This window comes from Amblyomma maculatum, chromosome 3, assembly GCF_055883805.1.
Source record: "Amblyomma maculatum isolate TAMU_Amacu chromosome 3, ASM5588380v1, whole genome shotgun sequence".
Taxonomy (NCBI): domain Eukaryota; kingdom Metazoa; phylum Arthropoda; class Arachnida; order Ixodida; family Ixodidae; genus Amblyomma; species Amblyomma maculatum.
Genome location: NC_139346.1, coordinates 166,657,276 through 166,683,071, shown reverse-complemented (window position 1 = coordinate 166,683,071; position 25,796 = coordinate 166,657,276). Strand labels below are relative to the sequence as shown.

Here is a 25,796-nt window from a genome sequence, read left to right as displayed (position 1 = left end):
AAGGCAGTAGCCCTCGATCTGACATTCAGGTCGTCACGACTGACCACTTAGCATGCCAGCGAGTGGTTGCAGGAAGGTGTGCCTCACTCTTAGTGTGGGTACACTTGGACCTGGCTTTTTCTTGGAAAACAAATGATGTAATAACATTATTATCTTTTCCGGTGCAAAATCCTGGAAGATAAGATTGATTCAGCAGCACTGAGGCGTTGCTGCATGGTGATGCAACCTTTGTAACAAGCCTAACAGCTGCTTGAATGCATTGGTCACCAGTGGCAACCAATCTGTTAATAAGGAACATTTCCTGTGGCAAAAATTTCGAACTGTCATTTCAGTCCAACGTTTATCGATGACATCACTTCATTTTTCAAGCCATGAAACAAAACTTACTGAAAACCCACTGGGAAAGTGGTCCTCTAGCCCCACGTCGTGAGAAATATGTGTCGGTTTGCTGTTACTGGAAGGTGAATGCCGAGATCTCTTTTTTTTTTTTCCCCACCTTGACCATCGTTGAGTGTTATGCTTGACTGCATTCTTTAAAGCACTGCAATATTTCGATGTTGGGATAGCTTTTGTTTGCCGAGAGCACGATTACATCTCAGTCATCACCTCTCTCATAGGAACAAAACTGCAAGCAATGAAAAAGAAAATAGTGGAACAACAAACACCAGTGGCGGCTTGCAAAGACTGCAAAGGGACTTCTTGCAAGAGTACTCTTTGGAGCATCATCCTGCGTGCACTGCATCTAAGAAGCTGCCATTTTATTCAGCGTTTATAATTGCTTATGCGTGGAGGGACGACAAAGGCTTTTATTCAGCGCAGACCAAAGAATGCGAGCAGGCTGCTACTTAAGCAGCAACAGAAGCCAGTGGAGGGCGGCAAAAAGGCGCTGCTTCTCCTTCGGCACTGTCTTCGAATTCAGCATGCAACCCTGCAAAGCACAAAGGAAAGCAGATTGACCAGCTTCACACTGTGCCTCTGTACCTACCTACCTACCTATCTTGTAGGAGTAAAGCTAGGTTTACGTTGTTTAACGAATAGTGCATCTAGCAGACGAGACCAGATAGTTTCTACAGTGCATTTCAATAGTGGCTACGTCGTGATGTAGCAACACTAGGAGAAACAGTGTAGCACTGTCATTGCATCGTCTCATTATTGTGTCATCATTTCGTGTGCTGTTATTAGTCGTGCATGCCGTACCAGCTTTCCCAACTTCTGTGGCATAGCGTTTCCTAGTGCACTCAAGTTGTTGAGCTAACTACCGTAAAAACCCGCATATAATGTAAGTTATACTTTCGGGATAGCAAAAGCGGCAAAGAGAAAATTTTTTACATTTGCGCATAATGCGAGCGAGGAAAAATCAGTAAAAGTATTTATTTGCGCTACATTTCGCGGTTGCCCCCACAAGGCTTATGTGTCCAACACCACCCCGCACCAGGCACCAAATAGCGTCATGAACCTTCATATGCTGGTGCTGGTTCACTCACTGGCAATCGCGGAAGCCACATGGTTCTCAGTTTGTTCTGATAAGGTAGCGCCTCCTCCTCTGGCTGGAAGCCTGATGCTGATAGCGCCGATTAATCATCATCATCATGAGCCTGACTATACCCACTGCAAGGCAAAGGCCTCTCCCATATTTCTCCAGTTAACCTGGTTCCGGCCGATTAATAACAAGGCCGGAACTGTGAATTTAGGCTGAAATTTTTTCGTAGGATCCACATATGACGAGGTAAAAATGTGACACATTAAAATCACAGGGAAACAACCTTGTATATTAATTTATTTTCGTTTTTTTTTTAACTCTTTGGAAGCTATTGGTGTAAGCTCATCCCACATTACTCGAATTGCTTGGCAATCCGATTGCTTGGCAATCCGGTGCTTGCTCCTGCAATGAGAATATTTGACTATTCCACCCAAATGGCCATGCCAAGCCTGAGGAATGCTGACATTTGTAGAACAAAAATTTTATACTACTATAAGGGATGCCTGTCTACTCAGATGTCCCGGAAATGTACTGTACTGTAAAACTAGGCATGTGAGGGAACTACTAGTGAATGTTCTTTTTCTGTGGTATTTTTTCAAAACGTTTAGAACACCTGCTTTAAAAGAGTTTTTTTTTTTTTGTGTGTGTGTATAAATTTTTTTTTGTTGTTCAGGTAGATAAGGTAGGAAGAAGAAAGAAGGTAAAGTTTCCACTTGATTTGGTGCCTTTTTGCAGTGTCAACCACTCAAGACAGACATGTAACCATGCCCTCTGTGCTGTTTTAGTGAGTACGGATTCATGGGGGGGGGGGGATTTCCTGATGATGTGTAGGCAGCAAATACTGCTGTTAAAATGTGATAAAAGTAGTGATGTGTCTTGTTTTCTACCAATTTTGATGTGGTGCTCTTTGCTTTCACGCTTTTTGCTGTTGCCTTGGGGGGTAGCAGAATTTTATCAACACTTTTTTTCTTTGCCTTAATTTTTTGCTGATTATCTGTTTAAAGTGCACTCAACATCACACTTTTTACTTGACAACATTATTCATGCATAAAACCCAATAGTTATAAACAGCTGAACGCTCTTTGCATATTGGGCGTACACAATGTTCGACTTCAGATGTTATGGGCATCTTCGTGCAGGGTATGAACTAACTTATAACTTGGCTGTGGACCATGCTTTTTTGTATGTTTTGCTTGCTGGTTAGCATTAATCCAATTTCTGTGTCTGGGTTCATGTTGTTGAATTTTTTTTTTACAGATCCCGACATGAAAGTGAAGTCATGTTTTAACGTGTGCGTTCTCAGCTAGACAATGTAGGTAGAACATAGCCTATAGCATTTCCAAAGTGCGGTGATATGTGAACACTTGGCTCTCGTTCCAGTGTAAATGTTGCGAGCGCTTTAATGAGCTCTCTGTAAACCGTTCCACCATTGTTCTCATACCGATTGTTAGATACTGAATCTGTGCAGTTACTGCTCTAGTTAGCCATTTTGTTCTGTTTGGTCTTCAATATCTGTGCCCATGCATGGTGAGTCCAATCCTGTTGTGGGTTATACGAACTCTTTCACTCTTAGTCAGGGTGGACGCAATAGCTTATGTGATCACTTAGAAAGGACATTAGTAAGGCTAGTCATTGTGTCGCCTGTACGTTATCTTTTCTGAAAGGTCTTGTGTGCGCTACGTACGAATGGGGTAATGTCCTTGAAAAAAAAATGAGCACATAGACAGAGCACATAAACAATGGCGCTGGCATCCCCCATGTGTGTGCTTTCATTTTTTTAATAGTGCATGTGCTGGCTGTATGACTTGGAGAATGTTCATTTGTTAGTTTCATTGAACTTTGTTTTGTAGAATTGAATTTGTATCGATCGCTGCAACTCCTACCAAAAAAAAAAAAAAAAAAAAAAAAAGCCCTGTGCTCACAAAACTGAGCTGTTCATGACAACACCTTCACTCTATACTTTTACTTGTATCATGTTGGCTTCAGATTGTTAGGCCACAGTAAACAGCTAAATGTTATTGCAGTCATTGTTTTTTTTTTCATATTCTCTAGTTCATTGCAGGTATGCAGAATTCTAGAGCAGTCTCTTCATGCACAATTGATCATGATCATTTTAATGTGATCTGCACAGTGATAATTGAGTGGTGAGCATGTATGTTGAACGTATGTTTATCTGTGAGACTCCTTGTTGTGTGTGAAGGATGCTTGCTTCATTCAGTGTTCTGATGAAGCACCCTGTCATTTTCTAAAAACAATATTTTCCTTAAGAAAAAAAAAAAAAAGCTTGCTTGAAATTGCTTGCATCTAGTTTTCTACCTGAGGCAATAGGTTGTTGGTAAGTGTTGGTACTCCATAATGTAACCCTTTACCTACAGTGCGCTTGTTAGCATTTAAAAAAAAGCATTGAAAAGAAGTGCTTGATGCACAGTTTGATGTGTTGTGTTGCATAAAGGATCCACTTTAAACACACTGTAAGAAACCAGTCACATTTATGTATATGCCCGTTAAGTAAACCCATCAGTATAAGTACACATAGAGTCGTCACTTCCTAGTTACTATAGCATAAACGCAGCATTGTTAGCATGGGTAGAAATTCATAGATGCTGCTGTTAAACCTAAGCAAGCGGATAGCGGTGGCCTAATCTAAACAAAACATACCACTGTTTATAATTTTCAGGTCAGACGGTCATATAGCATGACTGCTTGAAAAGTTAGTGGAACTTCTTTTAATGCATGCACTAGCACATCTGTCTAATGTTGCCTGTGCTAAGTGACTGGGGAGTGTAAACTGTTCAATATGCTCAGTGAGAACACAAATTTGCTTGATGGAGTGAGCGATATGTTTATTTTTTTTATTATTATTATTATTTACGAATTTATTGTTGTCGTGTTCCCAACCTTTAAATGTGTCCCTTTACTGATGATTGAACAACGCAACTTGTACACTGAGCCTTTTGTGCTCCACAAATCATTGTGTCTCAGATTAAAACGCTCACGCAATGTGATAGCAGGGCATGCAGCATACAGTAGCTGCTTTCTGCAAGCTAATGTTATCGCTTTTTTTAATTACTGCTAGAACTTTCAGTGATGGTCCGCTTTGCAAGAACTGTTACTTTTGAAGACATTATGAGAGTGTGATGGAGTTTAGTCACATTATTCTTTTTATCTGCCTTCACTCTGTGCTGGTGCGCAGTGACTGCATTGCAGAGCTTAGTATTCAACATGCTGTGATCAAACTTGTGTAGCTTGAATACATGTTACTTCTATGCACCTATATTTAGCACATGTGCACAATAAATTTCCAGTTGCTTGTTTGTCAGTTGCTCATATGACTAAGTACACACACACACACACATGCATGCTGCTTTTTTTTTTTAACCCTTTCAGGAGGTCTCTTGTCTCCATCAAAAATATAGACATCTATTCTTCTACCTAAATGGCACAAAATGGTAGGAGTTAATGTTTCTTACAAATGAGCAAAATTTGTGCAAACTGTCGCGATTGATGGAAATAGCAACATTGAAATGGTGTGGCTTGTCGAGTGTTCGAACCCGGATACCCCGATGCAGTAGTCTGGCATCTTAACCACTGCGAGGCTACGCGATTCATGCGCCCACGGAAAAAACGTGCGACAGATACTGCGCCTTTCCTTTCTTCTAAGCCAATTATTAAGGCGAAAGCCATTAATGGCTCATACTGAAGTGTGTCCCGCTTTTGCGGCGGCTGTCGCGTGGTGTTCCTTGGCGCGCGTTGAAGTGTGGGATTGCAGATGGCAGATGAGATGTCTGGAGGAAAGGCGCAGTAAGTGTCACGCTTTCTTCGAGTGAGTGAGTGAGTGAGTGAACTTTATTAACTGCTCGGGGATCCCTTTCTTCGCCTCTTCAGCCGAGGCTGACAAGCGGTTGGCTCCCCCAGTCCAGGGCACAACTGGCTTTCGCCAGTTCGCGAGCTCTTGTGACAAGGTAGAGCTGAGCCTCCGGGTCAGAGCTGGCCAGCAAAGCAAGTGTGCGCTTGGATGGTGCACCATCGCTCCTGTCGCGTGCCGTTCCTTGGCGCGCGTTCAAGTGTGGGATTGCAGATGGCAGGAGCGCTAGAAAAGATGAGATTTGGAGAAAAGACGCAGTATCTAGCACGCTTTCTCCGACAAGTGTGCGGTTGGCTAGTACGCCATCGCTCCTGTCGCGTGACGTTAGCGCGCGTTCGTGTGGGATTGCAGATGGCAGGAACGCTAGGCAAGATGAGACTTCTCAAGGAAATGCGCAGTATCTGTTACGCTTTCTCCGACAAGTGTGCGTTTGGATGGTACGCCATCGCTCCTGTCGCGTGACGTTCCTTGGCGCGCGTTCAAGTGTGGGATTGCAGATGGCAGGAACGCTAGACAAGATGAGACTTCTGGAGGAAAGGCGCAGTATCTGTTACGCTTTCTCCGACAAGAGTGCGTTTGGATGGTACGCCATCGCTCCTGTCGCGTGACGTTCCTTGGCGCGCGTTCAAGTGTGGGATTGCAGATGGCAGGAACGCTAGAAAAATTGGACTTTTGGAGGAAAGGCGCAGTATCTGTCATATGCTTTCTCCGACAAGTGTGCGCTTGAATGGTGCGCCATCGCTCCTGTCGCGTGACGTTCCTTGGCGCGCGTTCAAGTGTGGGATTGCAGATGGCAGGAACGCTAGAAAAAATTGGGCTTTTGGAAAAAAGACGCAGTATCTAGCACGCTTTCTCCGACAAGTGTGCGTTTGGCTAGTACGCCATCGCTCCTGTCGCGTGACGATGGCGCGCGTTCAAGTGTGGGATTGCAGATGGCAGGAACGCTAGAAAAAATTGGACTTTTGGAGGAAAGCGCAGTATCTGTCATGCTTTCTCCGACAAGTGTGCGCTTGGATGGTGCGCCGTCGCTCCTGTCGCGTGACGTTCCTTGGCGCGCGTTCAAGTGTGGGATTGCAGATGGCAGGAACGCTAGAACAGATGAGACTTTTGGAAGAAAGGCAGTATCTATCACGCTTTCTCCGACAAGTTTGCGTTTGGCTAGTACGCCATAGCTCCTGTCCTGTCGCGTGACGTTCCTTGGCGCGCGTTCTAGTGTGGGATTGCATATAGCAGGAACGCTAGAACAGATGAGACTTTTGGAGGAAAGGCGCAGTATCTGTCACACTTTCTCCGACAAGTGAGTATCTGTCATGCTTTCTCCGACAAGTGTGCGTTTAGATGGTACGCCATCGCTTCTGTCGCGTGGGGTTCCTTGGCGCGCGTTCAAGTGTGGGATTGCAGATGGCAGGGACGCTAGACAAGATGAGACTTGGAGGAAAGGCAGTATCTATCACGCTTTCTCCGACAAGTTTGCGTTTGGCTAGTACGCCATAGCTCCTGTCCTGTCGCGTGACGTTCCTTGGCGCGCGTTCAAAGTGTGGGATTGCAGATGGCAGGAACGCTAGAACAGATGAGACTTTTGGAGGAAAGGCGCAGTATCTGTCATGCTTTCTCCGACAAGTTTGCGTTTAGATGATACGCCATCGCTTCTGTCGCGTGGCGTTCCTTGGCGCACGTTCAAGTGTGGGATTGCAGATGGCAGGAACGTCGCTAAAGTCCCTCGTATTTTTTTATTATTAAGAGTCACCTTCAATAAACTTGATGGTGGGAGGCGATACACAAGGCTGCATCCATCCTTATACTCTACCGAGCGTCATTTCAAGAGTTGCCCATAAATGTGCCCTTGCACACAAAAGGGGGAGGGGGTTATGCCCATCTCAATACTGGGTCGTTTCAGAGGGCATCGGTGCACCCACTCGCACTCATAACTAGCCATCAGAGCCTTAGAAACTTGCCAAGCACTGGAATCACTCGGTTGAAAATTGCTGCGAGCAATCAAAATTTGCGGATCCAGTACCTCTCCGAAATTTTCGAATTTCACGCCGCCGAAGTGGCCTATTTTCTCTTTTCGAGATTGCCATGTGTATTCTGCCATAGCATTAACGTATTCGGTAGCTACGCCAATTTTTCGCCAAGCTTGTTTAGTTCTTTCAAATGTTCACCATGACGCCGCAATATTGAACCGCCAGTAAGTAATATATAGATAAATATATTCTCCCTGTAGAACTCAATCTGAACGGTGCATGGTTGTATTGTAACAAGAAAGGATAGCTCCTGCGTGGCATACAAAAACATCTGTAATCGCAATTTTTCTTATTTAATCCGTTCCAATTCTGGGCGACGGAGCAATGATCGAGTTTCCGACTTGGAACGTCGTCTTTCTGACCGCTCGAGCCGCCACGGCTGCTCGAAGGAGATGGTTGCGCCCCAACATCAGGCGGGCATTTCGCTTGCATATGAAACACCCCAACTCGAACCGAAATGACAATGTGTGAATAGCTTTTGCAGATTTATGGGCGTTAAGGGTCATTAGCCTGCTTGTGACGCAGTGGCCACTATTCAGTGTCTGAGATCGAAACTATACGCAAGGGACTTTCCACGTGGTCAGTCATGTTTACTGTCTTAATACGTACTGTTGCAATGAAGAAAGCGACCAAACGAAATGTGCCTTGAAGCTGTGCCTTCACCAACGAGGCTGCGGTTTCCAATGGCCAGAATGACGCAAGCCTAAACGTGCATGTGTTCCACGTGATGTTTCATTTTCATGTTCCCCCGACCCAACTATGTCTCGTAATGCTTTTCGAATAGAAATGATTCGTGTTCTGGTCCCAGGACGAGTAGTGCTTTTAATAGAAAGCGTTATTCAATTTATTCGCAACAGATTCGTACTGTGCTCACTGCTTGTTGTTGTTGTTGTTGTGGCTGTAGGAAGAAGGAAAAGAAAATGCACGGGCCTGCTACTGGCTCTGTAGCTGAGCCACCTCCGCTGCCTCGTGCGGACAGAAGAGAAAATAGAGAAGAAAGAAAAAAAAGAAGAGGGCTTGGCGAGTTGGTTCGTATGGTTATTGGGAACGCATGTATATTGCGACATTAAAACCGAACTTCATTAAAACTTCTTTCTGGGCAAGTTGGCGCATATTCTACACTAAAATATTATTGCGCAAAAAACATGCGCTTGTGCATCGTCGTCTTTTTTTTTTTTTTTTTTGCGCTATAAAGAGAGAGAGAGAGAAAGAGAGGGAAGGCAGAGAGGTTAACCAGGAAAGCTTCCGGTTTGCTACCCTGCACTGGGGAAGGGGAATGAGGAGTTTAAAGGAGAAAGATAGAAGAGAATGATAGGAAAGGTAAGGCGGCGAGGAGCACAGTCACAGTTTCTCAATCAAGTTTGTGTCTCTATAACTTTTTTGTATAAGAAATGAGAGACAAAAGATGCGCGCGCGAACGGGACAAACGCTTGTCCCGTTTATCTGTTTTCTCTCTCTCCTTTCCTTTCGCGCTACCGTGGAAATTGCCGTGACACACGTGTTGGCTGTATCCGTGTTAAAGGTACCATCGAAGAGGCACACGCGGTAGAGCTCATCCTGACGACCGCAGGGTTAATGTTCCATACACAAAACGCTGTTGCTTTAATATTTTGCCGCCAATTACCCGCCGCATTAGTTGGCTCCCAGTGTCTTTGGCGTTTGGTTTCTGGTTAGAAGGTCGATTTCTGCCTAGGCGGCCTTATTTCGATGGAAGAGAAATAGGCAAATAAAAAAAATAATGGCGGACGATTTGGCATGGGCAGGCTATTCTATGTCAGGCCAAACGCGAATTAAGTGCGCTAGTATATATATATATATATATATATATATATATATATATATATATATATATATATATATATATATATATATATATATATATATATAGGATTTCACATCGAATATGGCTCCAGGTCCTGTTTGCAAGATAGTAGGTTTTAGACGAATATCGGCGAAATCAGTGATTGGGGCCTTGGAGAGCGCGCTATAACACTTTGGGGCCATACGTAGTGAGGGAAATGTGGCAGCGGTATGGTCTCGATCCATTCCGCGTGGAGGAATTTTGCGACGACGAGATTTGCACATTTGTGGTTATGGGCGCTCGACTACTGTGCCAGAGGACGCGGGATCGAATCACGGCCGCGGCGGCCGCTTTTCGGTCGAGGCGAAAAGCAAGGCGCCAGTGTGTTGTGCAATATTGTCAGTGCACGTTAAAGAATCTCAGGTGGTCGAAATATCCGGAGCCCTCCACCACGGCGTCTCTCAAAGCCTGGGTCGCATTTGGACGTTAAACCTTATAAACGAAACCAAACCAGTCTCATAAAAATAGACCTTCATAAACCAAACCAATCGCATGAAAAAAAGCAGGCTTCCTGGTCGCTAGACGGTTCACCATATGTTCTGTTCGTGTTTTATTTCATACAGAGTTGTCATCATTCAGCGTGCACGAGTCACTATGTTTTACACGCTTCATCCTCCTGTCTAGCATATTTTTTTTTTTTTTATCCATTGCTCGGGAGTCGGCTGTTTAAGTGCCTCAGTGGCCTGCGCGCGTTCCATCGCGCATTCATTCATTCATTCATTCATTCATAAACCTTTATTCATGAGGATGACCTGAGGCCTGGAGCAGACTCGTGACCTATTGCTTCATTGGATGCCACTAGATGGTGCTACGTGCGCCGCTGATCTAGGGTGCCTCGATGCCAGCGCCTTAGATACCAGTGGCCGGGTGAATAAACCGGCTGTGGAAGCTAGCAAAAAACGACTGGAAGATTGGTGGCTTAAAAGCAGAGAAGTGACATAATGTTAGTAATGTAGAAACAAAAATTTAATAAATAGAATGATGGTATAGTTAACCAATATAAAACAATAATTAAGATATAGCAAGAAAAATGAGCATGATAGCTACTGCTACCACCTCGTTTCAAAGGGCACGCACCTATATTCCATTCCATTCCATCGCTAAGTTAAATTTGCTGATTACGTTTGGCAGACTGGTTAACTAAATTTAAGAGGAAACTATATATCGAGCGTGGTGCATGGCCCCTGTCGCAACCCCGTTTCTACGGGGACGCTCCTTACATTCACCCGTCTCCATAACGTTCCCTTCGGTAAGTCGCAGCTCTCTAAAGCCATCTATAAATAAATAAATACTCAATACTTGCCGCTGTCTTCTCAGCCACTATACTTGGGTCATGAGGAAAATCTTTTACAGACTTCTGCAAGAATTCAAAGAGGTGGGGAAGGGAAAGGGGAGGGGGCAGATCTGTAACGCCAGCCGTTAATTGAAACTGTTGACCACACTGTTCAAATATCTGTTTTAACCACTCTGTAAAATGTAGTTTGTGAAGAGTGTTTTGATACGACTTGCGAAGCTGAACCCGTAGTGACTGTTACCAAAATTAAGAGCGCCTTTTTAAATTAAGCCGCGCTTTATACATTGGCATCTTATTTAAACAAATTGTTAAAACCGCGCTTTTCCTTTCATTTTCTTTTATTGAAAATTTTCCTAAATTGCCGTGTTTTAGGTATACGAATATGGAGACATGTCGGTTTTGGAGTAAAGTAATACCGCTATACAGCCAGATATGCATGCATGCTATACAGCCAGATATGCACGCATAGCTGTTGGTTATGCATGCCTTATATTAAACATTTCTTGTTTTGACTATCTACATTGCTTTTTTTTTTTACTTTTCTTTATTTTCGCCCATATAGCATAAAATGTACAATGCAATTTTATGCAAAGGGTGCGGACAGTCGGTGAAACATTTTTTTATGCTACAATTTTGCCCTGCGAACTACAGGAGGTATCATGGCCGCCATTTTGTAGTGCACAGCACCAGCTTCAGCAGTGCAGACCAAAACAGGCGATGATAACTGTTAGGGGCGTTTGCAGCCTTTCGCCGTGCTACAAGCACGGTGGGTGCTACAAGCACCACAAAGTGGCCGCCGCTGTGACATATATGCATGCTTATACTCCCTATACACTGCATGCCGAAAATTACGGTACTTGAAACCAAGCTGAATCGATTTCTCAAGATAAGGGTTTAGGCTCCCCCTCTCCGTTAACAACATACAGCATTTGCGCCTTGAAAGGCAGACATTCCCGAAGCCCGCTAAGGGTCTTAGTAAAAGAGTGTCACCTTCGAAGGTTGCAAACTATGTCATTTAATACTCCAGCAACACTTCACGTCATTGAGCCCGAATCCTTTTCGGCGCAGTGCAAATTTTGTGGCCAGGAAGCAAACTTATACCATATGATATGGGCTTGTAAACAAAATACCAGTATCCACATAATAAATCAGCCAACGTGGGAAGGCTGGGAGGCGGCCCTGTCTTGCTCGGACCTTGAGGAATAACGAGCCCTCGTCGAAAGAGCACGGGCAAGACCCTACCAGCCTTCCCTTAATCTAAGCCAATGTCAATAAATGTTTTAATCATCATCATGATAATCAAGATAAGGGTTCCATGGCTAAAATAAGCGTTTCTTTAATTTTTGATGCATGCTTGCTTGGAAAATGCAAAATGTACGCTGCGCACATCTATCATGCACGTGGGTGCCTTTGCATTTCGCTTCTTTCTCCGAAGGCTTCCTTCCCGTCTCATTAATTAATGCCACAGCATTCACCTGTTTCGTTTTCAAACACCACTTCTTTATGCGACTTTGCAACAATAATTAATGATCTGTCGCTTGTCTTTTTTTTTTTTTTTTTCAATAAATGTGGCATTTTCCACCCACAATAAAGCGCCTGTATATATTTGAATGTTGGGGATGCTGCAGCTACCCCAAGTTGCGCCAGTTATGCCCAACGTTCTAGCTCGTTTTTCTCTGTGTAACTATAACTATATAACTACCTATAACTACCCGTGACTTTAAGTCTAACTGCCCTGACCTGCATCTTCCCTGCCCATTAATCTTATACGAAGCACATTTCCTGCTGATTGCCCGCTTCCCATACAGCACGTAATGGGCAGTACATAGCATCTTCAGCCTTTTTGTATCCTAGATGCCTACTCCTTAAAAGAGAAAACGCTTTCCCTCAAAACCACCAATACAGCGAGCGCACTCTTTGCTGTGCTGCATCATGCAGGAGTAGACTTAAAAAGGTTTCGCTCACATAAAACTTTTCAGTCGTCTCCACCAGGCAGGCACTCCATCCATCGCCCATCTGAAAGCAGAATAGAAAGGTAAACACGATTGTAGGGAGGTATTTTATTGATTTTATAATAGTGTTTTTAGTGGATGTAAACAGCATGAATCTGAATTTCGAAAACGGCACTGGCATTCATTTCCTTGCTGTTTGATAGGTTTAATCTGACAAAGCAAAACAAGAAAAAAAGCATGGACCAGTGAGTAATGCGGCCCACATACAACATGAGGAGAGCATCAGGTACTCTCAGATTGGGTTGCAGAAATAAAAAAGAAGTGCACCGCGAAAACAGCTGCAGCAACAGGAATTACATAATTGTTCGGACAAGCTTAATAGGGATGTGTAAAACTTGGCATCTGACTCGAAGAAAAACCGCAAAATATAGAGCTGAGTATTTAAAAAAAGGCTGTCTAATTCGTTTCGTTTTAATATCATAATGTTAAACGAACATGTTAAGGTGCGCACCGTAAAATATTTTTTTCGTGCAGATATTGTTCACAGTGCCAATATGTTATAGGCGAATAAGTATCAATATTTTATTAGAGAGTAGTCTGTCTGTTTGGGTGGGGTCTATTCTGGTAAAGCCATAATTATTAGTCTCGGGTTAATATGTATTTTTTTTTACGTATACATGTCAATTTTCAATTATAGTAATTTTTATTCTGAGACATAAAAATTTGACTAAACAATGGAATGCTGGGCATTGTAAGATGAATAAAGAAATTTCAAACAATTTACTTCTTTTTTTTAAATTTAAGTCATTTAAATTATGAATATTCGTATGCCATGCTGGCATGGTATGTAGGATCAACGTGAGTACAAAAATAGCGCAGTGCATTTTCCGCATTAATCTTAATCAGAACAGGAGCGTAATTAAGAAGAATAAATAGATAGAGCTGATGTCAAAGTGGTCATGCAACTGTTCGATGAGACACTATCGCGAAAGGAAGCGTCTTCAAGATTTTGTGCTTTGACACCGATATATATTGTTACTAGCGGTATTCGCTGCTCGAGCTCCGGGGGACTATGACGTGCAACAGACTGCCAAAAGACGACGACTCTGAGGATAGACATGAGCTATCATCAACGCTAGTGGTTGTTGTTGTTGTTGTTGTTGTTGTTCTCCTCTACTGTGTGAAGGTGAAGATCCACACACGATAGCAGTCTACGCTAGTGGTAGACTGCTATCATTTGTGAATCTTCCTCGTATCAATATACGCAAATATTCAGACTGATGCGATTGTTTAATGGCTTTTTAAGTGACTCAGTAATTTAATACTTGCCATTTGTTAAATAACTTGCAAACTCGTTAGCCCGATCATTTCTCCTGATTTAATAAACTGCGGTAATTCAAATTTGAATTAAACATACTTTCAGAGAAAATCCCACTCACCTCTTTGCATCTGTCGTAGTTTTTGCACACGATTTGGATTGCCTGACAATTGCAAGGAAAAAATGAAAAAGATGCATTCATTAAATTCTTAGACAGAAACTCGAATACTACAGTTTTTGATAAAAAGTTGCTTGTATCGTTCATTCCTATTTGCTGCATAGAAGGCATATAGTAAATAGTGACGATTCATATTCCGATCCGTTGCCGACTTCCTGTCGGACCCCGCCGAGAAGCATTCTCGGACCCTTCTCGTTCCATATGTGCATTAATGACCAATTATTACACCGACCGCTACGTTTATTATTTACTCTGATGATACCAGCAATTTTTTTTTTTTCAGTTCGGAAAATTATTAATGGATCAGTAAACGAAGCTAATAATTGGCTACAAAGACACGATCGCTGAGCACGCGGTGTTTTAAAGACATAGGCGTGTAAAGCAAAAGCCATGAAAGTTGGAGGTAAAAATAGAAACATTGTTCTCGAACCAATGTTTTTCGCGTGTATTGATGACGTACTGTGTTTTAGGACACTAGATGTTACCGTCCAAAAAACTGCGTCTTGGGGTGCACATATCGCTACTGCAGTAGCCAAATTAACTCACGTCATCGGCGTAGCTTTCCGAAGTCACCAAAGGCTGCCGCGAATTGTTGCGAATATTATACAGGGTGATTCAGGGGAGGTTGTAATCACGCTTTAACTAACTGTTAAAGATGGTATATATAGTTTAAAATTGAAAAAAAAAATTATATTCGAATAAACTAAGAGGTTTTGAAACGAAGAAAAAGTTATTTTCTAACGTCCAGTATCGCGAAGAGTTTTAAGGTTTTTTTTTTTTTTTTTTTTTTTTCATACGAAAACGAAACTGACCGCTAGAGGTGTGCAAGAAGCTCGGTACTAAAACGACGTTACGTGGTGCATTGGAAACGGCGTCAAATTCTATCTGCCTGTACTATACTTTGACGTATACCATAATTTCTCTCCGACTGCAGTCATTGTGAGCTGCTTGATCGTCATTTTGCAGTGGTGCAAAGGAAAGGCTGTAGTCCTTTCTTTGGACCAAGATACGAGGCAAAAAAAAAAGTACAGTACATCGAACTGAGCGTTGTTGCCACTGCTCACGCCATCACCGGGTGTCGCTTCTATGTCGCGCTTCCTAAAGCCGTTCGCACGGGAAAAAAAGCGTCAGCATTCTTCGCGCTACAGACTACGAGTTTTTATCCGTTTCGAAAACTGATATTGCATCGTTTTGTTCATGGCATTGGACTTCCCTTGGGACTACCACCCAAATGCGATAATTAAGAAGTTAATTAGTTGTCGACTAATTAACTAGAAGATTGGAGGAATTTTACAGCCCGAAAGTTTTCCTTGAAAATATTTTAGCGCAATATCGTTAAAGGCCCCGTTCACCGAAAATTCAGTGTTGCCTTTGGGAGCGAAATATCACGAGCATGGCAATGGCAGGCAGCTGACATGGTCGCGCACTGATTGGCCGTTGGGTTGCCTAACTTTACATTCGTCAGGAACTGCCAACTTAGGTCTCTCCTTTCATAAGGGAGGGTGATATCACAAGCATCCTGCCAGGACGTTTGAATTCTCGCTACCCCTTGGCCACGCAGGCACATTCAGCCTACGCTATCGCGTTATACCCTTAAAGGCGGAGCTTATGTGTCCCCCACAATTTTTCTTTCGATTTTGAACGCACTATACATTAAATAGTCAGACTTTCTTAAAACACTCTGTTTTATTCCAGGCTTAGCTCTTGTCATTTCATTTGGCTGCCTAAACTCGAACGAAGAGAAAAATACTTGTGCTACAAAAATGTGTTTTTGTAGAAATTACAGAAATTGTTCGGAGCTTTTTCCCTCCATATCAACTTTTGCTGCAAAGTATAATGTGTTGCCAATTAATGCAGCATAGCACTACTTACACTGTAAAGCATTTAAGCAGGAAATCGCCCTACGTTGCTTAAGGAATTACAAAATTTGGAAATGGCTACTACAGTTTATAACATATGATGGAGTGTCCTGGAAACTGAAAGGACAAGATACAGGGAGTAAATCTGGAAAACAGAATATTAAAAGGTTTGGTGGTCACAACATTGACTTCAATAAAAATTAGGCGGACGCTTGTTTTGCCTCCGCAACGACCTCCGCACTCTGCTGATAGGGCAAAGTGCAGCAATTTATAGTGCTTGCGTGCCATCTCTTGGGGCAGCAGCGTACGCAAAATGGCGGAGGTTTCAGTGGTGGCCGCATACTTGCACCACAATACCATTAGAAACAACATGATATAAACGGCAGCATATACTGTGCTTGTTTATAATTAATACTTCCGTAATTGTTACCTCTAAAATTACACTGTCTTCATTGTAATACAGTAGTAAGACCCCATTGGACTGGCGTGCGTTGCTTGACATGCCGGTAGCTTGTCTGACTCGCAACGTAAGGATCGATCGTTAGTTCACACCGCTTAAATAAATAGTTTCATACATACGGCGACATGTAATTGGCAAAACATGACATGACATATTCTAATCGCTCTCATTCCGAGCGTGCTTGCACGTTTGACCTGAGCATTGCGGGTTGCTTGAAATTATCGCGCGACGTCTAGGGCTGGGACGTCATGCTCCTGGTAACCAATAAGAATTATTCGCTCACGATCAACTAGGTCAACTACGCCGACGGCGACGACGCCGGCTTTTCTGCAACGCGGGGCTCTCATGCTATTGCGCAGCATTGTCTTCACAGCGCTTCGTTTTTGCTACTTCAAATGGAATTCCATATCCTGCTTTCTGATATCGATATCAGGCTGGATGCAAATTATTGTGCCTTATATTTAAGAAGCCTCTTCAAACTTTTGTTTGTTTGTTTGTTTGTTTGTGTGTTTGTTTGTTTGTTTGTTTGTTTGTTTGTTTGTTTGTTTGTTTGTTTGTTTGTTTGTTTGTTTGTTTGTTTGTTTGTTTGTTTGTTTGTTTGTTTGTTTGTTTGTTTGTCTGTCTGTTTGTTTGTTCTGTAACTATAGTTATTCTATGAAACGGAAAATGTGCTGCGCGTCCAAAATGTCGCTTTCACTATTTCTTCTTGTGCAACAATTTCGGGTGAAATTTATTTGCCATCTTATTATCTTGCGCTATAATATGTTACTGTTTGTTTAATTCCTGCCGCTCAGTTTTGTTCGCCTTTTGGAGGATGCGTGTAAACTCTGATATAGTATCAACATATATGTTGCACAGACATCGAGTCGGTGCTTTTGTTGCACGAATTTCTACCTTATTTGCTTTGTTCTGGGAGGTCCCCCCGACAGTCTTGTACTACGGGACTTCCTTCTGTACAACTTTTACTGTATTCATTTTTTTTTTTGTATGTATGTATGAAATAAACTTGAAATTCCAAGCCGGTTACATGAGGTTGCATTCCAAGCTGCCATTGTGGAACAGATTTCTCCTTATGCCTTTCCTGGATCATGTAGTTCGTACTTGATGTCAATAAACCTCAATAAAAAAAGTTAGTGACACGAGCGTACCAATCTAACGCGGCCGCAGCATAAAAATAACGTCTGCGCTTGCAACAGAAAACAATTGGAATGAACAGAAAGTGAAACGGCCGCTACAATTAGACTAGACAAGTTTTTAGCTACTTAAGTTGAGACGATGAAGCTTGTTAGTATTTTAATTAACCGAGAATTTATTCATGAAGCTGGTCAGGTTTTATTAACATCGGATTTTTATATGCGATATTAACCATCTGTCACCATAGGAACATTAAGTGTCAGTTGGGGTCGCCTGTAAGAAACAGCTAGAGGTGATATGTGCTGCACGCTGTAGTCCGCAGCACATTAAAGGCCGACCGGTTTACAAAGCGCTTTCGTATATCAGTTAGATCCTGATCGGCGCTTGATTGTCTCGATTATTAAGCAATGCGGATGTGCGGAGCAGGCATTAGCTTACTGTGTACACAGTGACTATGTGGCTTGACTGTCGAAATACACGGCACCTCGACGGCCTATTTTCCCTGCGATCTGCTATCATAGGTTACTGCCCGCCTTTGCATTGGCCCGTTATTGAACGCTGATTATTCGCTGCTCAGCTCAAGGACATATCGAGGCTCGATCCAGGCGCTAGCCCACTTTCCTTTGTGACGTCATACAATGCTCGCCAGATATTCATTTGACATCTCAACAACATTGCTACAGTTGGGTGGCAAATACAACACGTGGTCAACATACATGGTTACCAATTGATTCAACACCGTTCGTGAATTTCATGGATTGAAGCAAGATTTAAGCCCTTTATCCGAGTAGGGTCTAAAGGCTGTTATAGGGTTATTTTGATGACCTGTTGCTGGGAGCCCTTGGAGCATTTTTTTTTTTTTTTTTTTTTTTCTGTCGAACGTAGCTAGCGTCATGCGTTAGGCACCATTTAAGTACCTGGCCCAGTGCTGTTCGCGCCACTGATTCTTAGCAACGTATTGTATTTTTAACCTGCTTGAGGTTGTGTGTACAGTACTCACGGATTGAAATAGGACACTCGGAGCGCGTGGCCGTCGCTGCATGCAGCGCCGCGCGTGGATGCTCATGGAACCAAGGTGCTGCATTGTGGTATAGCGCGAGGGGGAGAACATCTATAAAGCAGAACTGCTCCTTCCGGTCGCCAATAAGCCGGCCTGTTGTTTACCACACTGCCTTGCATGCAGCGACGGCCACGCGCTCCGAGTGTCCTATTTCAATCCGTGAGTACTGTACATAGTGGCATCCACTGTTGTGCTCTTTTTTTTTTTTTCATTGTTTTTACAGATAGAGAGACCAGAGGCGAGAGAAGTGTGGCAGTCGCGCTTTCAAGCGCACAATTTACAACCATAACCACAACAAGTTGTTGCGTGTACGTCCTTGGCGTACGCAGTTGCGCGGCGCACCCGATAAATGCGCAACACTGCCACCTCTCAGCCTCGCCGCGCGGTCGCTTTTCTTATGATGCTCTCGCATTATTTCCTCTGCGGGCCGAGGCAAGCCGTCGTCGCCGGTCAAGGCCACTGCGCAGACAAGGCGAGCCTCCGTCGCCACCACCACCGCCGCTGGTAACGCCTTCTCACGTCCGGCCTAATTTTGCTTAATTCGACCTCCAGGATGGGATGTTGCGCAGCGTCTCGCAGGGCAACAACATGCGGAGAACGCGCCGTGTTTCAAAACATGCGTCACCGTCTCGTTTGTGTGCGCTTGAGCAAGCCATTTTGAGACGATTCAATGCTATGCGCAGCGTGCCTACACTTTTAAACGGCCACTTTACTTGAAAAGACAAGAGATGGAATGCGGGAGTGAATCGCTAAGACTGCATGCTCAGAGCGCATATGTTTGTGCTGCATTGAGTAAAGTGCACCGCTGCGATCTAGAGAGAAACTACTGACGAGCTAATTCATCGGCTTAAATAGTTTTATTTGTTCTCTGAATTTGATTTCTGTTCTTATCTCAGTCGTAGAACTGGGATCGTGACTTCGGTACTGTGATAAATGCAAGATTTGGGAAGGACACAGCGCCGCAGTGTGATGAGGCTAGGCGTAACATCAAGGGGAAAAAGTTCACTAACAGCTGAACTGTACCGACATATTTTGTTTTCGTAACTAAAGGCAATAAAGAAAAGAACAAGGAACTTTCGTCACTGCTGGCCCATGCACTATAGGGGAGGGGCTGTAAGTCAGAGTCCTTTAGTACTTTATCAAACGTGCGCTGACATCGCACAGCACACGAAACGAAGAGGCGTCGTGTGCTGTGCGATGTCAGCGCACGTTAAAGATCCCCAGGTGGTCGAAATTACTCCGTAGCCCTCCACTACGGCTCCTCTTTCTCTCTTTCCACTTTCATTCCCACCTTCCTCCCTTCCCTTACGGCGCGGTTCGGGTGTCCACAGAGCAAGTGTGACAGTTACTGCGCCTTTCCCTTCCTGTGAACCAATTTAACTTAAGGACGGCGGTACTTTGGAATACGGGACAACATTATTACAAGTTGACTTTTACGCAGTTCTGGACATCAGGAATGAGCAAAGTATTAGGCATTTCAAGTTGGTTTCTGTGTGCGTCACTCAGGAACGAGCGAAGGTTTTATGACTGTCACGTCTAGAACAAGTCCCGTCAAAAAATGTCATGTGGTCACTCACTTCTTCGAGGATGCTGCCATGGATGGGCGTGTGGTAGAGGTCCTCTATGCAAGGCATGAGCATGTCAGCCGCCTGCTTCAGCACCGACATCATCTGGCTGTCGTCTGTGGAAGAGGCGAGCGAGGCTGCCGCGTACTGACATTGTGGAGTGCATGCACACCGTATCATGCGTCGTTCTTTGACAATACCAGTTGCGAAACTTTCAACAAGGTCCATCTATCAAAAGCTCGTGCATTGACTGGGCCAAAAGCTTGCAGTCAGCGGGCTGTCACAATATTCGATGCACTCAAAAGAAGTGTACAGTATATTTCAAAACACACATATGATGAAAGCAAAGTCACAAGGCGTGGCTAACGGCCAGCTGCTATGTCCACGTGCCTATTTCCTCATTGCGGAGCCCTAATATATACCTATTGCTAAAAACCTGCAACAGGTTCTAGGCGCATACTGACTCAAATTTTCTTGAGTGGTATAAACAAACTATGTCGTTTACCATCAGCTAGACTAAACACAACCGGAACGATTTAAATGCGAGCATATGGAGAGAGTTTATGATAGAGGGAGATATGTGCAAGCCGTGGAGTTCGTTGTTGTTTACGAATAGCGCACATCGACCTTTCGAAGTGGTGATTTACTACACAGTCGTGCCGAGAAAATGGCGCAGAGCGGACGTTACGATCGAAAGCTAACGATAGACCGCCACAGCACGAATGCTTGCCTAGTGTGTACTCCCTTTTCTCAACGCTATCTTGCACCATCTAGCTTACCGTCACGAAGTCCTCAAATACCTGAGAACTTATTTACCTTGAGGAATATTTACCTTGCCAGGACTAAATTGATTTCCTTGTTGTGTCTGCCTTTCATTTTTTCGCTATTGTACATCTTTTGAGACGGGTAACTAAACACATATTCTCGCCCTTGAGTTCGAAGCACTAAATTCTCTACTAACATAAAACAAAGTAAAGAACGCATTCTCGTAATATGCAGTTTGCGTTAGCACTTTTACGCTAAATTTTTCATGGAAGTAATTACACCAAGATGTCCAACATTATTGGCTCTAGATCCTCACATATCTATAACACCTCATTACGGATTGGTGGAGGCACAAGTCCGCTAAGTCTGCTGAGTTTTTTCACAGCGTAGATTGTTGAGAAACAGGCATCGAATCATCAGTACAGAAAAACATACATCTATGGAGCGCGTGTCGATGCTGCCTATAAAAAGAAAAAAAAAAAAAACGTTACCTTTTATACCTTTGCATATTTGCGACTAATCAAAACCTGTAGTAATTAGAGCATATTTTCCTTGCCTGCGAACACTTTTGTAAAAAGGATGAAAAATAAAATTTAACAGCTGCTATTTCGCGTGTCTTCTATATATACATGCTCTAAATAATTTATCTGAAGGTATACTGACGCCTTTACGTCCCAAAGTTCTTCAGAAAATGTTTATCGAAGCACAGCCCAAAAACACTACGAAGTTTCGGTGCAGGTTTAGAAGAGTACGTTGCGTAAGGAAATGGACAGCATGAGTTTGTTTTGCGTAATTTTCGTAATTTTTGGACGGCGTGAATGTTTCGCACAAAAATTTAGTTTCACGCCATTTTTTTTTTTTATGAATCTGCTAAATTTGATTACGAAGGCGCCGCAGAGTCAAAGCGGTTGTGCAGCGCCCTGACACTCTGAATTTCATAATTCACCGTGACCTGCAAGTCTCCATCGCATACTCTCCTCTCCTACTGCCAGAACGCAAAGACCAGGCTGGCGATCCTCGGCAACCAAATGAACGGCTTACAGAGATACAAAAAGCGATTACAAATTCGTCCCCATTATCCCTGCATGTGAAACCAGTTGCGCGTTGACTAGATGAATTTTACATGTAATGCAGGCGTGCAAGCAGATAAGTTTGAAAGTGCATATCGATGTCCAGGCCAGCCCGAAACGTGATCGCTCTGGCAAAGATAAATTTATTCGATTGCCATTAAGTCCATAACATTTTATTATTTTACCAGTGGCCACAAGTCGGGAAAAATCCTCTCAAACGTGATTTGCAGCATATACATGGGCGGTTATTTCAAAAGTAGACTACGCTATCTTCGCTGCATTTAAACTGCCTGGGGTACTAAAGCCATACCGCGAATCCATGCAAACCCGCTCCCATCACCAAAACCTTGAATGTGGTGCCGTGATAGGTGCCCGTCATACATGGCAAAATTACTTTTGAAAAGGAATTAAATTACATTACTAATTACTTTGCTGAAAAACGCAGAAAAGTAATTAAATTACATTACCCATTACTGCTCCCAAAAAGGAATGAAATTACATTACAATTACTTCCACTGGGTAATTAAATTACTTTTAAATTACTTTCTAGTTTCCATCCATGCAAAAACTAAGCAAAGCTAGTAAGCAAAACAACTTCTCCAGACGCGAAGCACCCACATTCTTTCGTCTTCCCGCCAAATTCCATCCCAGAGAGCTATTCCTTCTCTCTCTCCTACAGTACGTGCGATTACAAAAACAAGACTACCGAAAAAAAAAAAAAAAAACATGGTCAAACGGTCCTGAAATGACCGACGAAACCAGCGTCTTGCTGGCCCGGAGCTGTCTCCGCCATTTGAAGCGCCCGAAAAGCTAGGTTATTTATTGCTTCCGCAGTCCCAAGAATCGATGTCGGCACATTTGTGCTCTGCTCACTGCTCAGTAATGCTCAAGCCACGGTTCCTCACGTCATGGACCCTTCTGCCCATCTCCCCCAATCCTCCTCCGCCCCATGGTGTTGAGTGTAACCAGGCACCATACACTGTGCCCTAGCCGACGCAACAGGGAGTGCCGGTACGCCGCGTTCCAAACTAGTTCTCAGCTGCAGCCTTCTTGCACCATCTCTCTAGCATTCCCTTGACGCCTTGTATCCTGCTGCTTGGAGAATGGTTAAGGTCTCAGACGCACTGTTCTGCACAACTCTGTCCCCCTTTGCCGATCCGTTACGCTGGCTTCGCTTGCCGCATGCCGTTCCTGCTTTCGCGGCACTCTACTTCGTCGTCTATTGAAGGAGTAGTGGCGCATTTTAGTAAAAGTAATTTCGAAAGGAATTAATTACTTTTGCTGCGAAATTACTCCCAAAAAGTAATTCATTACATTACTAAATTACCAACACAAAAAAGGAATTCATTACATTACAAATTACCGAGAAAAATAATTAAATTACAGTAATTCAATTACTGTAATTCAATTACTGCCATGTATGGTGCCCGTGACGTTAGGAACATGAACACGTTGTACCTTCTCCTGTTTGTATCGTTAATTAATAACCGCTGGTGTCACAGCGGGTCAAGTCTTCACCTGGCGTGTTCCCACATCCTTCGTTGGCATCGCCGGTCGCAGCCAATAGGAACACCAGGAGCCACGGGCCAGCGAGCACATTCCTCACCAGGGCACTTTCCAGTAATCCCAGAACTGCCATAACGGAGACTCGACGTAACCTGGGATTGCCCTTAGCTATCACAGCTTTGTGGTGACCAATAATCGTGCAGCGTTTGTCCACCAGGTGGTCGTCCGCAGCCCGTTGTGTTACGAACCAACTAGACTTGGGTCTCAAGTGAGGCATATCATCGCCTGGCGTGGTGCCCTTGAACAGCGTCCTGTGCGCACGGTGATTGAGCAGCTGGCCAAGCGTATGAAGGAAGTACACCTCCACGGCGTCGGAGGGTATCATCGCTCATCCGCAGCATTCGCATGTGCGTGCCGTCACAGTCAGAGCAGCTAGCGCGACTGTAGAGTCAGCGGTTGCCTCACCTTAGCCCGGGTTATAATGAGATAGTAATTCTGGTTCAGTGTACCCGACTATAACGGGCACCAAACTACTCCATCCTTGATTGCTTCTAGACTGACTATAGCTGTTCGACCTGCCAGCTTGGCTTAAGTAAAGCGATAATTGTTCGAAAGCAGTTTTAGTGTCATGATGGTGTATCTTCGAAGGCCCATATTTCCATATATGATTAATCCGACGAGGTCTAGAGTCCTTAAAGCGACGGAAAGCGGTGGAAAGTCTCTGATTCGTTTCGCAGCTTTGCCTGCGCGTGAGGACCTTTCTACGAAGTAAATAACGGTGCCCTATTATGCCGCAATAATTTTCCTCCAAGGAATATGTAAATAAAAAACGAGTACTACCGCGTCCATCTCCGGTCGAAATAATATGGGGGACACTTAGGCTTCGCCTTTAAGGGTACGACGCGGTAGCCTAGGCTATCGGGCCACATGTAAAGAACCACTTTAACCAAGCGTAAGAACATGCCTGCGGATGTTTGACTAATGCCAGGGTCCCGGCTAGCTCATTCATCATCCCATATGAAAGGAAAGGCACGAGTTGACAGTTCCTACCAAACGTAATGTCAGACAACGCTTCGTCTAGTTAGGGCTCGGCCATGTCAGCTGCAGCTACCGCCCGCCAACGCCGGCCATGACACCAGATTTTCGGCTAACGGGGCCTTTGACTTTGCCGCGTTAAAGTATTAAAATGTTTCCCGGTTGCGCCTGAGCAAAAGTGGACATGTATGGCCGTGATCATGACGGGGAATAGAGTGCAGTATATCTACTGGCCTTAGTAATTCACCTGGGATTAGGGTGAAAATTTTGGCGTTATTTAAGCGATGGTGTTAAAGCGCCCGTTCTGCAGAAAATTTGTAGTTGTCTGCATTATAAGCAAACTACCACGAGCTCGGCTTTGGCAGGCAGTGGTTGGCGGATGATATCGCCGGCCAGTCACTGGTCGGCAGGTCACGTGACTTAACGAGAGGCGCTTGCAAATCGGGTGACTCCCTTGAGATGGGATGTGTGAGACGGAATTCGTACATGGGAACCCTGGATATCGAGTTAGACCATTGTGGAGGCCCGTCCGCAGTGCTGAGCGCTTCAATGAACTAAGACAATCGCGGGCGGGCTGTGAACTGTACCATAGTGCAATATATATTAATTTTATTTCATCCTACTCGTACTTTCTCCAGGTCCCTCACCCTTTTGATTTCGCCTCTCCCGCCCATCGCTATCTCTTTCTTTCCGCCGCCTCAGTTCAGGTGATTCAGTATTCTCGATTGCAGAAGGCTGCGGCTGGCAAACATGTTTTTACTTCAGTTAGTATTATTTTAATAAAGAACCACGTACTATTCTACCTCCGTAGGTCACGCACGTTTGCACAACCTGATTAAAGCAGAGTTTATATCTATGTCAGGTGATCTCGCCCTAATTTATGTTAAGACTCTATGCCAATGAGTATGTGTGAGATAACAGAGGCAACAATTAGGGGCTAGGTGCAGACGGGAGCCAAACCCTTCAAGGAGGATCTTAAGCGTCCCCTTGTATTTCGTTCTTTCTTTCTTTTTTTTTTTTTTTTGTTACAGTTGGGATCAAGGAAAGGAAACAGAAAATACCGCAGCCGATAGGATCAAGTTCAGGCCCTCGCAGGCACTTTACGTCGACGTGCTACATACATGCTAGGATCAGGACATGCTACAACCTAGGTTTGCTTTCCAGAACGAAGTGGGCGAGGCCACCATGCTACCTTGCGTTTCCAGCGCCTTCACGTTCTTGCAGACACATCTGTGGTATTTCGGCAGTACAAGCATGAATCATAAGTTCATATAAATCTGGACGGTTTTACACGATCAAATTCGCAATGTGCGTCTGGGGCAGGCCAACGCAACGAATGAGTATTCATCATAAGCAATAATGGCAGTTGC

At 43.9% G+C, this 25,796-nt stretch overlaps 2 protein-coding genes across 2 annotated transcripts in view; one reads left to right on the top strand and one right to left on the bottom strand.

Annotated features, from left to right (window-relative positions):
• LOC146196783 (SEC14 domain and spectrin repeat-containing protein 1-B-like) overlaps positions 1–4,794 on the top strand; it is a 45,997-nt gene extending 41,203 nt beyond the window's left edge. The window contains exon 17 of the mRNA XM_084598515.1: positions 618–4,794. The gene's annotated coding sequence lies outside the window, so the exon portion shown is untranslated. The remainder of the gene's footprint in view (positions 1–617) is intronic.
• Positions 842–23,524, bottom strand: LOC146196782 (uncharacterized). Its single transcript, XM_084598516.1, has 6 exons — positions 23,404–23,524; positions 20,063–20,166; positions 13,916–13,957; positions 12,490–12,540; positions 10,534–10,587; positions 842–928 (listed from the first exon to the last, which is right to left on the bottom strand). Exons 1-6 carry the CDS (start codon positions 23,522–23,524, stop codon positions 842–844), a joined length of 459 nt encoding a protein of 152 aa, XP_084454642.1.
• Positions 23,525–25,796: the final 2,272 nt, after the last annotated feature.

What these genes read in the sequence shown, in the direction of transcription:
- LOC146196782 (XM_084598516.1), bottom strand. Translation starts at nt 23,524, where the DNA reads ATGGCAGTTCTGGGATTACTGGAAAGTGCCCTGGTGAGGAATGTGCTC. An exon ending in AGGATGTGGGAACACGCCAG is followed by an intron (nt 20,167 to 23,403) that starts GTGAAGACTTGA and finishes CCTCTTCCACAG; the next exon opens with ACGACAGCCAGATGATGTCG. An exon ending in ACTACGACAGATGCAAAGAG is followed by an intron (nt 12,541 to 13,915) that starts GTGAGTGGGATT and finishes TTCTGCTTTCAG; the next exon opens with ATGGGCGATGGATGGAGTGC.